General features: G+C 39.0%; 1 protein-coding gene across 1 annotated transcript in view; it reads left to right on the top strand.

Annotated features, from left to right (window-relative positions):
- LUZP2 (leucine zipper protein 2) overlaps positions 1-17,091 on the top strand; it is a 455,713-nt gene that overhangs the window by 373,074 nt on the left and 65,548 nt on the right. The window contains exon 8 of the mRNA XM_046638106.1: positions 14,133-14,207. Within this exon, the coding sequence (XP_046494062.1) occupies positions 14,133-14,207 (75 nt within the window). The remainder of the gene's footprint in view (positions 1-14,132; positions 14,208-17,091) is intronic.

The raw sequence follows: 17,091 nt of genomic DNA, 5'->3' as shown, positions 1-17,091 counted from the left end.
GAGATAAGAGTGGGCTTTGGAATCATTGGGACTTGAGTTTGAATTTATTTCTTCTATGCACTATCTATATAGTTTGCCGGACCTTCACAAACTTCTGTTTGCACATTTAGTAAAAATGCAAAAGAATACTTATTTTGTCCAGCAGTTGACTATTAAATATATGTGTAAATTGCTTTGAACTTGACCTGCATATACTAAGCACTGTTTAATCTATGTTAAAAAATACAAGGGCTAAAAAAGGCAGCTCATGTGATAGACAATGTCAAGAGACGTGAGATGTTGGCATAGGCTGCAAGGATTTTTGTTGCATTTCTGGGTGAATTGCACATTTCTAGGACTTCAGGTATTCCCTAGAGTTTAGCTAACCCCTGTAGCTGCCAAATTCTGGGCCTTTTGATTCTACTTTTAAATCAAGTGAAAAAAGCCAAATACATCTGTTGGCAAATAGGCCATGGAAATATATTAAAAATCTCTACTAAAATGCATTCAAATGAATTTAAAGGAAAAAAAAGAGTACACATTTAGAGTAGAAGGGAATTTGACACGCTGATTTGTAGACATTTCAGTACCTGCTGCTTTCAACAAAATTCACTTAGTGGAATAAAAATTTTGAAAGGATGTTTGGAATGAACATCCAGAGCAGCTGCTAGACTTTGGCAGGGACAAAATTTAACAATTGGCTTCATCCAGCCTTCAAATGACAGGAGGATTTGCACAAACAGAGGGGACCATGATATTCAGGCAGATTGGCATGGAAAAAAAACCTATTCAAAATATTTACCACTGACTTAATCCTGACTTCTACAAAATTTTGTGCTGGGTTTTATCCAATCTGCCTGCAGCACTTTTATAAGTACCATTAATAGATCATCAATTCCCATGTCTGTTAGAGGGAAGTGCAGCCATTGTCTGTCATGTCAATTAACTGCCAGAGAAAAGAGATTTACGTGATGGACTGAAAAGGCTCCTAGAGGAGCATTATTTGGCTGTTAAAGGGAGGACTCAAAATCCTAAAAATGTTCAACTATATAGAGAGTTCTTGTAAACCCTGAGGCTCTTCAGACACAAATCAGGAAAAAAAAAATATGTGGCGTCAGCATCAAACGTACTCATTTGCTCATGCGTTCATCCAATATTTTTTATGCATCCGCTAGGTACCTGGCTCTAGTCTAACAATTATCCATTTAATGGTTTGCACAACGGAAGCCATCTGTATTGTGAGCGAGCCTATTGTCTAGTGAAGCAATGAGACATTAACAATCAGATCGATAAATGGATAGGTGACAACTATAACAAGTAGGGATTGAATTTAACCAGTATGCATTAATAAAGGCATGCAAATTGCTCAAATATTGAAGCACTTCTATACCAACTGGTAAATAGCTATTTTCTCCGTCATCCTGGACCGTCTCCTCCACCTAGCATCTGGCTGACATTCAGCAATAAATGCTAACACTTACTGTAGCATGTGGCTCTGCCATAACACCCTGATGACCTTGCACATCTCCACATCAGTCACATAGGCAAAGCTAACCTCTAGTTTAACCCAAGCCTTGGTGGAATGCCCTGTGATCCCCATGAAACATGGAAGGATAGGTGGTCTTGTTAGTAGCTGTTAAGACTGTTTCTCGTCTGCCTCCCTATCTTGCAGGAGGCTGTGATGAAGCAGTTTCCCATCCACTTTCCTAATGCCAGTGAGGCATGAGCGATGCTTTCCGTATCACACCTCTCCCCTCCTCTGGTTACAACAGTAGGCTATAAAACTGCTTTGCGTTGTGTAGAGTTGAATCCACAATGGCAGAGAGACTCACCATTTGTCTCATCTGACACGTGGCACCCCTAGTTTGATGTCATCCACTGATAATATTGACATGGATTGCCGATGCCATGCTGATCTTCCTTATGGTTTCAGTGTGAGTGATAAACTGTCCAAATTAATTTGGGCTGATGTCTCTTTCCTGGTTGAGTCTACAGGAGTGTGGCAAGGCTGCTTAGATGCTGCCACAATGCTGCTGCTTAGGGACTGCTTGACTGCTTGACACCTGTCAAGTGAAGAACTCCCTGGACCCTGCCCTAACATTCAGGGCAGAGTTAGATTTTACCAGCTCATGTCCATACAATACCAATCATTTTATATTTTGACTATCATAACTGGTGAAAGTAATAGGAAGGGAAAATATAGTATTTCACAAGAGAATGTAACGAGGATGCTAAAATTATGTTTGCAGTTCAGAAATGGATCTCTGTGAGAATTAGCATTTCAGCTGGGATCTAGGGGATGATTAGAGATTGACCAGGGAGAGTAGGGCAGCAGGGACTTTTCCATGATTCCAGGCAGAAAGAGCAGGTACATGTGAAGATCCTGAGGTGTATAAGAATATGCCTCATTCAATGGAAAACATAGACCGATATTAGAGAAGAGAAGATATGCGAATACCAAAAAATACTCATAAATACAATAATAAACAGCAGGTACTTTTTATTTTAATTTTGCTCAGCTCACAATTATTTGAGGTAGCTATTAATTCCTATGATTAATCAGCAAGCTATCTGTGTAGTTTCAAGGACCACTCCTCATCCACGATTTTAAGATACAAATATATCTTGAGCTAACGATGCCTGCCTAAGAAAGGCACAGTTCAGATAACCTGCATTTCTTCTTAATCTCTTTAAAATTAATAATTAAATAGCATATTATGGTCTGGGGCCATTACTTCTAGCAGTTACTGCCTCCTAGAAAACTTAGAATAGACAAAAACAAAAGAGGTTCGTAATAACTTAGGTACCCATTTTCATGAAAGCAGAAGTTTTCATTTTTAATGACAGTTGTGAATAAAACTTCCAGACATTTTTCAGAATGTTTTAGAATTTCTAGGCGTGTGATTTAGAGTCTAAGTTAAGATCTAAAAAACCAAATAGAGTATCTAGAAAGTCCTATCAGGATTCCCAGGACAGACATAAGGAACAAAAGCCTACAAGTAAGATGCTTGGGAATTAAAGATGATTTGCCCGTGGCGGCCATCTGCTCTGGAGTGGGACTAGTGGATGGGTGGAAACCCACTCTTCCTTGCTACCTGCATCTTTTTCTCTGTTTTTCTTTTATATCAATTCTGCATACATAATACAAGTTCCATTGTATATTTGAGAACTTATTTTTTAGTAAAATGATGGTGTAGCAAATGGTCTGTGAAATTTACCTGTAATTAAAATAAATTTTAAAGGGTAGTTGTCTGCTGAAAACTTCATTTCTTCAGCTTTCTCCCCAGACCTGCACTCAAATTTGTGAGGAGACAGTATATGACATCTGTCAATTTTGTTGATTCACTTAAAAATTTCTCTCGAGTATCTCTCCGCACAAAGAAAGGATATTGATAAAATCCGATATCCATTGAAAACAATATGCCCACACTTCAATAACCCCCAAAAAGGATGAATGAATTCCTACAGGTTTTTAAAACAACAATTTCTGAGTGAAAGATCAAACATGAGATTATAAAATTTGAAAGAGATTTTGAAGAAAAGTCATAGGTTACTAAAATTTAGCAGATGTTCTTTCCACTCATTGAAATTATTAGTGTAATAGCACCATAATTTTACATATAAATTTAAGAGTTATACCTACCATTTTGAAAAGAGATTTAGAAACAGAATTTAAGAAAGGAGCAATGTAAAACGTATATAAAACCTTAACTTGGTTTATGTTTGCAAAAGGAAATATAATCAGATGTTAATTTCTCTACTTTGCTACATTAACTGGGAAGCACCCGAGGGGTTAGAAATTCCTTTAGCTAGAAGACACATTAAAAATAATCTGCTCCAAAATTCTTATTTTACGTATGAGGAATCTGAGATCAAACTGTAAGTGGCAAAGGTCATGTAACAACTCTGACTCAGAGATTGTTAATGTCTCCTGTGGTAATTTTTGGAGAGTTCTGGTGATGAATCAAGACATTATGGTTAAGTGTTCTAGGCAAGGAAATGGTATTTTCTTGAGATTTTAATTACTTGACTTGATAGTTAATGATGTTGAACATGTACTCATGAGCTTATTGATCATTTCTGTATCAGTCTATTCAATTCTTTGACCTGTTTTGAAAATTTCCTTGTTTTCCTATTGTTGAATTTAAGTTTCATTTATATACTTTGGATATAAATCCTTTGTCTGATGTGTATTTTACAAATACTTTCTTTCAGTCCATGGCTTCAGTTTTCATTCTCAATAGTCTATACTGAAGAGCAAAATGTGTAAACTGATAAAGCCTAACACTCTTTTTCTTTTATGTTTGCGCTTTTTTAGTCTTATCTAAGAAATCTTTGCCGATCTCAGGGTCATAAAAATTTTCTTCCGGAAGTACTATATTCTTATCTTTTACATTTAGGTTTATGATTCATTTCAAATTATTTTTTGTGAATAGTGTAAAGAAAAGTTCAAGGTTGGTTTTACACACACACGTGTACACACACATATATAATCTCCAATTGCTTTAGCACTGTTTACTGAAATTATTTTTTACACATTGAATTACACTTTTGTCTTTGTCAGAAATCAAATGGCTATGTATATTTTCAACTGGCTATATATGTGAGAGTAAACTTCTGGATCGTCTTCTGATCTATTGTTGTATATGTCTATTCTCATGCCAACACTACACTGTCCTTTTTAATGTAGCTTTACAGTTAGTCTTGAAATCAGATAGCATAAGTCCTGCAACCTCGTGCTTTTTTTTTTTTTAAAGATTTTATTTTTTCCTTTTTCTCCCCAAAGCGCCCCGGTACATAGTTGTGTATTCTTCGTTGTGGGTTCCTCTAGTTGTGGCATGTGGGACGCTGCCTCAGCGTGGTCTGACGAGCAGTGCCATGTCCGCACCCAGGATTCGAACCGACGAAACACTGGGCCGCCTGCAGCGGAGCGCGCGAACTTAACCACTCGGCCACGGGGCCAGCCCCAACCTTGTGCTTTTTTAAGATTATTTTGGATATAGATTTTAGAGACAGCTCGGCAAATTTACAACAAGAAAAAAAATCTTGTGGGAACTCTAATCTGGTTTGCATTTTATCTGTCAATTAATTTGTAGAGGACAGATATCATAATAATATTGAATTTTCAATTCAACAGCGTTTAATATTTCAATTCATAGACATGGTATATCTTTCCACTTATTTAGAATTTCTGCCTTTTCTCTCAGTTATGTTTTGTAATTTTCAACATAGAGGTTTTTCACATCTTTCATTAAATTTTTTCCTAACAATTTTGAATGTAATTTTTCCCTTTTTCGCACTCTTCTTCTGTTATTCCAATGCACATATGCTAGTGTGTTTAATATTGTTCTAAACATCTTTGAGACTTCCCCTCTATATGTTTCTTCAAACATTTTTTTCTCTTCAGAATGGATAATTTCTGTTGGTGTCATTTCATATTTAGTGCTCATTTTTTCTCTCATCTTCATTTTTTTGATAAGTCCTTCCAGTTAAATTTTCCTTTCTGGAATTTTGATTTGGTCCTTTTTTATAATACAATTTTTTATGCTAAGATTACTTATCTCTTCACTAATTAAGAACATATTACCTGTAATTTCTTAATCATATTTTTAATAGCTGCTTCCAAGTGTTTCTCTGTTAGATTCAACATGTGGGCCACCTAGATGTTGGCTACTATTATCTACTCTTTTCTTTGGCTTTGGATCACGTATTTTATTTCTTTGAATACTGGTAAGATTTTATTTTGTGCTGGATGTTGTCATTTGTACATTACAGAGATTCTGGCTTTTATCTTCTGAAGATTGTTCATTTTTGCCCCATAATGCAGTTAAGATACTGGTATTCACCTTGTTGTAGAGTTGGCTTTATGCTTTGTTGGTGCAGTTATGTGAAAAGTCCAGGATCATACCTGAGCCCCTCTCACACGACTGAGCTAACCCTCCAGACACCTGCGCCCCCCCCCCCCCCCCCCCGGCAGAATCTCGTCTAAGTTTTTAGACTTTCTTAAGGTCTAAAGTGGACTTCATATTGGCAAAGGACTCAGTCACCATTTTCTGTAAATGATGACATGGTAAATATTTTAGTCTTGGCGAGCTATATGGTCTGTATCACAACTACTTAAATCCACCAAGGTAGCGCAAAAGCAACTGACAATTCATAAATGCATAAAGGTGGCTGTGTTCCCATCATATTTTCCTGAAGAAAACAGGCAGTGGGCCAGAGTTGGCCTTTGGGCTGTCGTTTGCCAACTGCTCCTCTAGTGCATGTCTACTAATCTAAATGCTGCCATGTTGATGCGGTGGTGTTAATAAGGCTTAGGAGTGTCTCTAGAATGCTAACATCCTTCTGCAGTGCTCAGCCTCTAGTGTGTCTGTTCGGCTGTCAGCTCTGTAACAGTTACTTTGTGACTAGCCTTGTGTAATATATTGTCCTGTGTGTGTGCAGCCTGACTCTCAGCCAAGGGCTTGCAAGAACATCCCTCTAAACCGACTCTCAGAAGCCCCGCCCCTGCACACCTCGCTCTTCTCTGCTGCCCTGCCCTGTGTATTCCAGCTGTCTAATCTGCCACAAACTCTGACCTCTGCCTCCGCAGCTCCTGCAACGACAGGGATGTGCTTGGGCCGCAGCCCTTTGCACCTAGGTCAGGACATTGTCATCAGGCAGAAAGCTGGTGGAGTCAAGGGTCTCGCTAGTGAGTTTCTCATATTTCAAGGCTCACAGCCCAGCATAATTAGCTCCGAGTTGCTTATGGGAGGAGAACTAGCCCAATACCAGTTACTGTGTCATGTCTAGAAGCAGCAGTTTTGAATCTTTTATTTTTAAATAACAGAAAATATAAATATCTAACAAGAATTTATTTAATAAAAATGAATTTTATTTGCTCACGTTAACTGAAAATGCAAGGTTCATTTGATTTCAGGTGTGGTTTGACCGAGAAGGTTTCAAAGTCATCAGGTGCTGTTATATATTTATTTGGTTTTTTCTCTGTGCTACTTTCTTCTCTAGGACAGTTTTAACTTCATGTTGTTCTCTTTTATTCTAAAAGTAATGCCTATTAGAGCTTAGACTTAAACATCCTCGTGCTATACTCCCAGGAGAAGGAAAGAATATAGTTTTCATTCACTCAGATGAAGAAGAGAGACAGCGTTCATTCCGGAACCCACCTGCAAATACCTTCCCGTCTCTGGCCTGCCATTAATTAGATGCTGAAACCCAAGCACAGTCACCTTACGAGGGGGTTGAGATAGAGTCATGGCTTTAAGAAATTATATCCCCAAATCTGGAACTGAATGTTGAGATCATCTCTCCTAAAATGTATGGCTGAGAAAGGGTATGAGGCAGCTTCCTCCAAAGTGTAGGTGTTCTTGACGGGAGAAAGCAAATCAATATCAAGGATGTAAGAAAAAATTATTCCACGATAGATTTTCTTTAAATAGCCATAAGTGCTATATAAACATATTTTTTTAAACATACATGTGATGGCAACATGATACTTATAAAAATTTAAATTTGAGTAAAATTATGTATATTTGATCTTTTTTCCCAATAGAAAGACTTATTGAACTTTATAACTTTGATATATTAAAATTTGCTTTCAATAGAACTTATAACCAGATGTTGTACTAAGCTATTCCTGTGTAACTTGAGATCTATATTTGGTCTTTCTACATGTATTATTCATTCAATTCCAAGTCTTTCAGTATTCCTCTCAAGTTATTAATGTTGAAATAAGCAGGTGTGGCATCGAAGAATCTTGTGGCTCAAGATAATCTTGGGGGGCTGGCCCAGTGGTGCAGCGGTTAAGTTCACACGTTCCGCTTCTCGGTGGCCCAGGGTTCACCGATTCGGATCCTGGGTGAGGACATGGCACCACTTGGCAAAAGCCATGCTGTTGTAGGCGTCCCACGTATAAAGTAGAGGAAGATGGGCACGGATGTTAGCTCAGGGCTGGTCTTCCTCGGCAAAAAGAGGAGGATTGGCAGTAGTTAGCTCAGGGCTAATCTTCCTCAGCTCAAAAAAAAGATAATCTTGGCATTACAACTTTGTACTTTGATGAAGGTGAGTAGAAGCTGGTAGGCATTGTTGACTTTCTGCCTCCTTAACTCTATGGGAAAATGGAATGCAGAGATGATGGTGGTGATATGGTGGTCTATATTATATCTCTTGAGTATTACCCACACCTTCTGGGTTAGTGCTGCTGAGCAGGGAGCACGTGCTTCACAGAATCATACATAAAAAATTCAATCCGATGTCCACCTACCAGGTACAAGTTTCTGAGTACTTGGGAACATCTCTTTTAGGAGTTCATTATCCTCACTGGATGAATAAACTTAAACATACAAAATTCCTCTAATTTTCTGAGTGGTCTCCAAACATTTTTAATTATAAATCTTATCAATAAATTTTGAGCATATGTCATTCAATATATGTAATTTATTAGTTATAAATTATATACACTCATGTCTTTAGTAGTTAAGAGGGCCAGCTATGGATACAACTGCCTGGGTTTGAATTCCAGATCTGTTATATCCCAGCTGTGTGACGTTCAGCAAGATATTTATACATCTGAGCCTCGGTTTCATCATTTAAAAAGGATGGAACACTATGCACCAGACAGAGTTGTTATGAGGAATATATATATATATATGCCACAGGTTTAGACTGTTGTTGTTATTGTCCCTATTATCATGTTATTATTTTACTGCCATATTATGTACATTATAAACATAGACAAAATGGAGGAAAAGCAATGATGAGATTTAGAATATGCATAAATCCAAGTTGTAATTTTTTTATATTCCACAACTATGAGATATTTTAGAATAAGTGTGTAGAATACAGAATATTTTACAATACAACTTTTTTCCAATATTAAAATTTAGAATTAAAATGTGGAATATCTGATGTTTTCTTCCCATACTCCAATGAAACTTCTCTTGTATTCACCATCCATATTTCTTGCATTATTTGCTGGAACATGACTGTATGTTCTCATTGGTTCCGAAATGTGGGGAATGTACCACCTTTCTAATAACAAAGTGGCAAAGCTGTTGCTAGAAAACGTCTAAAGATTTCTGATCGTATTTTGCAGATGCCACCTAAAAGCCTATTATAACATGGGCCATTATTTCTAGGACTCTAAAAGACTCAGCGATTGTAGTCCTCTACTGACCCAAGTCCTTAAGAAATGAGTCACAGCAGTCGTCCAAGTTTGTTTATTGTAACTCTGTAGTGGCAAAACCCTGGGAGGATGCTCTGTCCTGACTTCCCCATTCAGAGTCTGTATACACACTTCCCTGACCAGGCCCTAGGTGGGACAGTTTCCACTTTGGTCTCTCCAAGACTAAAAGGAAGGCCAGACTAGGAAAAGGGTGGCTAGACCTCAATATGCTGAGGCCCCTGTGGCGCTTCCTTTTCCTGTGTTTTATCAGAAGATGACACAGCTGAGACTGTAGCAGTCGAAAGTTTGGCTGGTCCTGTATCTCCTCGGTTTAGCCCACTACAGTCAGGGATTGAATTCTTTTAAAAGCCATTTACTCATCAAGTGTAAGGCACTGCTAATTGTTAAGACTCAGTGACAACAAAAAACAGTTCTTGTCTCTCATACCTTGGTGTGTAAAGCTGGTTATCACTCACTAGAATTTCAATCTTCTGGAGTAGATGAGACAAAGTGGAATTATTTTGCATGTCTCAGGAGGCAAGTCAATCTGTGACTTGCTTAAACTGCTTTCTGTGTCTTGGTGGGCAAACTACCCACCCATCCACACATACACACACGTGCGCACACATACACACACATACACACACACACACACAAACACACATCAGTGTATCCTAGGCACTATACTTGGTTTAAGGTGAACCATGATTTTGGATTACATTTCTTGGCTTCTGAAAAAAATCGTTTTCTGACTTGAATTTCAAAATGTTTGTTATAATTTTATGTTGCTATTGCTTGGAAAAACCCTGAACCGTCTGTGTCTCTGGTATGTTTACTGTCTTTGATAATGAGAATTTTGGAGCCAACATCATTTCTTTTCATACCTGGCTGCCAGAAGTCTGGGAGCAAATTTACAGCTCAGCCAAGACCAAAGGATAGAATCCGTTATCAGAGCCTCCTTCGGCTGTTGCCGCCCCTCACCTACCTTCACATCCCGTTCACAGGGCATATCTGTTTTCTATAGATCTCATTGTTTTACTTATGTTTAAAATTTTAATACTTCTAGTGTCAAAATTGTTTTAGGTCCTTTTTAGAAGAAGGTAAAATATAAATATTTTTATATTCTGTAAACCTCAGGGAAACTCACCAGAAAAATTAAAAAGAAGACAACTTACCTGGAGGAAAGGGGCTGGGGAAGGGTTAAAATAAATTGTCAACAAGTTTCCAGAAACACTGAATCACAAACCTAATGTATGACAGAAGAATTAGAACCTTGCAGATTTAGCCATTGCTGAGATTTTGTAAAAGAATTCATTGAAATGTCAGATAAAATGTAACTGTCTAACATTACATCCTTTCTGTTGACTTCATCCACCATAGCTATGCATTCAACTTTCCTAGAAGGAAAAAAAGACACTTTTCACACTAAGTACAGCACAGATGTTATCTTTTGTGATCTAGCTCAATTTAAGGTGGATTCTTGAGAAAAACAGCAGGGGAATGCTCCAGAAGCAATAGACTAGACGGTGGAGCCAAATCAGGCTCCAGCATCTTGTGGTCTACACAGTCTTGGCGCTCTGAAGCTACATAATTTTTTTCTAAAGTAAATTAAGATTAGAATATGGACTCTAGCTTCTAAAATGTTATAAAGCTCAAATAAGAAAATGTACTTGTATGAAAATTAAATGTTATAGTTTTGGGGGGTTTTTTTTGAGGAAGATTAACCCTGACCTAACATCTGCCACCAATCATCCTCTTTTTGCTGAGGAAGAGTGGCCCTGAGCTAACATCTGTGCCCATCTTCCTCTATTTTATAGTGGGACGCCTGCCACAGCATGGCTTGCTAAGCAACACATAGGTCTGTACCCAAGATCCAAACCCCTGGCCGCTGAAGCTGAGTGCATGAACTTAACTGCTAGGACTCCAGGCCAGCCCCAAATGTTATCATTTTTTGTTGTTACTCTTATTAGGAAGAAGAACTGTGACTTCTCAGGCCACACTGAGGAACCCCTTCTGTGTTCTCAGCTTACACACGCTTTCTGTTGAGCAGCTATAATCTCATTCAGTGACTTTCTCTTTATATGCTTGCTGCCCATGTACATGTTCAACTGCGTACACAGATGATGTTTCCTTCCTGGGCTGAGGACAATCAGTCACTCCTTAGATATTTACTCAATGATTGAATGTGAAGGAAAGCTACTCTAGAATCATGACTAGCCCCTCTTAAGTAACCCTATCCTTTATTTCACAGGAGTTAAAATGAGAAAACAAATTTGACCTAAAACAAATAAAATTCTCTATCTTGTAAGACTCCCTGTCTTTCATAGGTCTTCTAACGGCTTAATACTGTTATTATTTTCTATAGTTTTATAACAGCCATGTATGCATTAAGCCTGGAGCTGATCCTTTCAAAACTAGGTGCACAGTGTGATAATGTGGGTCAGTATCTGCAATCCCTGCGAGTGCTTTTCCTCACTCTTTTTGTAACCTTCTGTCTCCTGAGATCTCTTGGCTAGATTTTACCAGGTTCACTGAGTTCTTAGAGGACGGAGATTCTTGAAATCCTGGGAACTGGTGGCAAGATAGCTCTCAAAGGCACATTTACTATTTCTGTTGGAATGCATTCTGCCTGCCCTGCCACAAGCTTCCTGGATGGCTATGTTGCAGTGCACCCTGAAGTCATTCTGCAGGAGTCCCCTCCTGTGGATGACTGGAATAGGGCTGAAACTCACACAAGGATGCAGAAGGACCTGAGCCTATGCAGACGCCCCCTGGACTGCAGATAACTGATGGCAGCATCTGGGGAGAATGGCTGCCCACCAAAGAGGACCCTGAGAAAGAAAATACCATGAGAACCTGGGGGGAGGCAGGAGGGCCTGAGACAGGGCAATGGCTGAGTAGCACAGAGGTCCCTTCCAGCTGGTGACCAAGAGTGTCAGTGGCACCGAGGCTGGCAGGGTCAGGATCACCCCCTTCCCCTGACGCTGAGGAAGAGCTTACCACACCCACTGCCCCACTGAGGCCCACCCACTGTCCATCCCACTGTCCCTAACTCCTGTCCTAGGCTGAGGAGCCGGGACAGACAGAGGGGCCACTCTTCCATCGGGGCTCAGTCCCATGGACAGAAGCTGGCTCAGGCAGGGCCTGTGCCACAGCAGCCAGGATGGTCACAGCAAGAGTCCCTGGTGCTCAGGGGTTGAGGAATGTGGCTGGTCCTGGGCAGCAGGGACGCCTGACGGGTGGGCAGGGTGGCCTGAGCCCGGGGTGGAAAAGTGAGACTGAGGCCTATGGTCCTGAAGTCCCCCTGATGTGGGGTCAGGCAGCGAGGAGGTGGGAAGGACAGACACATAGCCAAGGGGGGTGTGGGTCGGGGCCTGGGTCTCCAAGCTCGTGGGGGTTCACCTACATTTAGGTGCGCTCCTACTGGAAGCCTACTCGGCATCAGCTCTCTCTCTCTCCCTTTTTTTTTTATTCTGAATGATTTTATTTTTAAGCGTTATATAGACATTTATACGTGCACAGAGGATGTATTTCATGTACACGGATTAGGCAGCTATTTAAGGGCAAGCACCCACTGGGAAATTATTTTCTACAAGAATAAAGCAGAAAATAACACAGCTCAATTTAGGACATGAAAACTAGACATGGATACAAAGAGTGGACATAGCGTTTTATAATGGAGAACAGTCTCTTCACCCCCTCCTCCCTCCTAGGTGGTCACCATAGGGGAGAAAACCCTCTGTCCGGAAAATCAAGGACAGAGCTTCCAGCTGCTGGTTCCCAGAAGGCGAGGGAGAGAAAAGAAGACCACCAGACAAATGGGCGCTGTGGTAGTGGGCTACAGCCTTGCCACAACCCGCAGCTTGTAGCACCCGGAGTGTGGCATCCTGGTCACTGAAGAGGTGATGCGTCCCCTGCTGCCCACCTCTCCCCGGCAAACTCAATCCCCTTGCCTCACAGGAGCATCAGAAAGATCCTGTGTTCCTCCAGCTTTAGATTCTTTTCTTTGGCTAGATGTGGGAGACAGGCAGAGTCCAGAGGTCTAGAGAGGTGCTGAGCCATGAAGGGAGGCAGGCTCTTCCGCAGGTCCTCTGTGAGCCCACTGAGCAACTCCTGTCAGTACATAGCTACAGCGTACAGCTAGGAATTGGCAGAGGCTGGATTTTAAAACACTGCTTCCAAATCTGAGGCCATTGCTCTTTTCCTTTAAAGCACAGTGACGGCATTTGTAAAGGTACGGAGATACGGTGGCATAGAGAGGTATATTAAGTTAAAACTCCATAATAAAAAGAGTGACTATTACTGTATTAGTCTGCTCAGGCTGCCAGAACAAAATACACCAGAATGGGTGGCTTCAACAGCAGAAATTTCTTTTCCCACAGTTCCGGGGGCTAGAAGGCCGAGGTCAAGGTGCAGGCAGATTCAGTTTCTAGTGAGAGCTCTTCCTGGCTCACAAGCGGTGCCGTCCTCACATGGCCTCGCCTCTGCGTAAGCCAGCGAGAGAGAGAGCAAGCGCTCTGCGGTCTCTTCCACTTCTTCTAAGGACAGTAGTTCTATGGAGTTAGGACCTCACCTTTATGACCTCATTTACTTTTAATTACCACCCTAAAGGTCCTATCTGCAAACACAATCACGTGGTGGGGGCGATTAGAACTTCAACATGTGAATGTTAAGGGAATGTAATTCAGTCCACAACCTCTAGAAACGTAACTGATGGATTTATATCACAAGGATTTTCAGAGATTTGAGCTGGAACTCTGCAACTAGACGTTTTGGTCCGGTGAAGTATTTAGTGCATATGCATCCAGAACACACCATTTTCTGCAGCTTAACCAAATGACCATGTAATACAATATTTTTAACGAGAATTCTAAATGAATTTCATGAGGTAGTTTTTCTTTTTTTTATTCTTTTCAGTGAATGACAGATGCTTAAAGTGGAGGGGGAGATTATAGAATTTACTGAAAAGATTTGCCTTTCTTTCATTTTACAGGTGCAACAGCTTACTGATCTGGAACAAAAACTGGCTGTGGCCAAAAATGAGCTGGAGAAAGCAGCTTTTGACCAGGTAAGTTTACACCTATAAACCATCATAACTTTGCCTTTAAAAAAGCAGACAACGCTAGGGTATATGCATGGCTTCTCTTGATTTATTGATGCAATTTGAGATGCTGGGCATGTGAGATGGTTATAGAATTCATGAGTGCTTGGTATTCCCTTTGGAACCCGGTTCTTTCCTTGTTTTGCAGCTACAGTAAATTGACTCAAGGCTGAGGCTCTGTGAGTTCATGGCTTCATTTTTCACCTTACTGGTCCATTTGTTCTATAACACAATGAATAAACATGCTTTAAAGCACCAGCAAAGATGCCGTGTATCAACCTGAAATGAATGACATATAAAGCAAATGGAAGCAGTCATTGACACTTTTCATTTTGGACATTTTAAATCAGAGTTCTGGGGGTAGAGGCATAAAAGAAGAACGTAGCTCTCTTAACCAACTCTGTTCATATAAAGATAATGCCAGAGTGGGTGACAGTTCACCTTTATTGTAGCTTTACTGAAATATAATTCACGTACCAGAAAAATCACACTTTTAAAGTTCACAAAGTTGTGCTACCATCACCACAAATTCCAAAAGATTTTCTTCACCTCTTTCTACTTCGTTTATTTCATTTTGGTTTTATTAATCTCTTATTGTCTGACTATTTTGTGTGTTCAGGATTAACCACAGCTCCCAGCTGATGCCGACTTTGCCTTTCAATGCTCTTCACGTGCAACGTGCGTGGAGAACAGGGAACTGGAATATGGACGGGGAAGTATAATACAGAGGAAGGGATTGGTCATGTCATTCAGAGTTACTGTTCTGCTTAATGGCTATGATATAGGGCAAAATTTCTTAACGCTTCTCACTCTTTTCTTCTTTCATATTTAGAGCAACTTTGTGAAATTGTGGGAAATAAATATTCCTTTTTTCTTTAGTTCACTCAGAACAAAAGGGTAGAGAGGTTTTAAAGTACCTTATTTCTTCATTCAATCGACATTCATTTATTGAACATCAAAGGTAATTTTCTCTAATCCCTAGAACGAACATCCAGAACATATTAGTACAGGAAACTCGGAATCTGAGAAGTGGACCATGATATTTCAGACTCAAGGAGACAAGTTCCCCATTGCTCTCAATCAAAAGTGTGGAAAATATGTGCCCCAGGCACAGGGCCAATCCAGGAGTAATCTGCATTTCAATAAACCCTCAAAGGATCTTCTGACTGAGATCAATTCTTGATTAGATTGGAGTTATCAGCCATCATTCCCTCTAAGGTGGAATTGTAGGCCCTCGCTTGTGGAGGTATCACCTTGAGACTTTTTGATTCATTTATACACAATATCTGACATGTAATAGAAATATTTCTAGATATGTGGAGAGGGCGTGCCATCTGACCAATAAAAAGAAGGGAAACAAGAGAAGCAGGCCTGGAGCTGATTCAGCTGTGGGAGTGAGAAAATAAATACTCACAATGTTAACAACTGTGATTTATATATACACATATACACACACATATACAATAGTATATTATGTTCATAAAGTAATATATATAATATATGTAGCAATAGAAGAAAAATAAAACAGATAAAAGGATAAAATTTTCACTAGACTTGGAATCTATAAAAACAAACCAAGTAGATATTCTAGAATTAGCAAAATGCAATACACGTTATTAAGAATGTAACTGCTGTATTGGATGATTAGACATTGTAGAGCTGAAGACAAGTGGAACAAAAGGACAAATAATACCAAATACAGGTGCCAAGGTGCAGAAAGTACCAGTAAACAAAAAGATTAAGAAATGTATAAGACAAATTCAAAATTTCTAAAACATTTACAGTTGTTGTCCCAGAGGAGTGACAAGCAGAAACAATATTTGTAGAGATAATGGCTAAAAATTTTTCAAAGTTTTGAATGACATGAACCACAGATTCAAAAATATAAATAACCCACAAGGCAGGTTAAATACAAAGATAACCACATTATAGTCAAATTGTTGGATATAAAAAAGATGAGCTAAAATAGAAAATGAATAGTAAAATGGTAGATGTCAACTTAAGTATGTCAGTAATTATACTTTTTAAATGGTCAAAATATGCCACTATAAGGCTAAAATTATAAGATGATATTTAGCAAAACTTCGATTCATACAAAAGACACTTTTAAATGTAAAGAAATAGGAGGTCTGCAAGTAAAAGAATAGAGAGAAAAGATAAACTACGCAAACAATACAAAGTAAGCTTGGGTAGCAATAGGAGTATCATTTAAAGTCAACTTGAAGTAAAGTATTTTCAGTGATAAGAAGGGAGTCTCATATGAATCAGTCCAAGAGGAAGCTATCATAATTAAATCAGTATGCATACAGCAATATTCCTTTAAAATGCACAGAAATTTTTAAAAAGTGCACTTGAGACCCATGTACTTTTTCATTGTTTGCTATGTTTCAATGTAATTTATTAACTAAGTAAAAGACGAATAACCTCACCAGAAAAATGGAAAAGTGAATATCAACAATGACATCATCTTAACACCATCAGATTGGTAAAAATTAAAAAGTCTGATGATACCAAATTCTGATAACACTAGTGGTGGGAGTGTAATTCTTAAAATCAGTTTTTAAATTCATGCACCTTAGAATTTGTACTTATCCATATGTACTTGGAAACATGCAGATGGACATTAAATACAGCAATGTTTGTATTAATAATAAGTGGAAATGATTCAAATGCTTACTGTTAAAGTTAATTATACAATTCATATATTTTCTATAATCATTTTCAAATTGTAATCACAATTTAATACTAATGAATAAATATGAAGATGTTTGTATCAATATTGATACATTATACCTATAGTGTTGAGTGAAAACAATTCAGAATTATATGTATAGTATTTAACAATTGTTCA

This window comes from Equus quagga, chromosome 14 (assembly GCF_021613505.1).
Source record: "Equus quagga isolate Etosha38 chromosome 14, UCLA_HA_Equagga_1.0, whole genome shotgun sequence".
Taxonomy (NCBI): Eukaryota; Metazoa; Chordata; class Mammalia; order Perissodactyla; family Equidae; genus Equus; species Equus quagga.
Note: the sequence above shows the minus strand (reverse complement) of the source record. Positions and strands in the feature narration are given on the sequence as shown.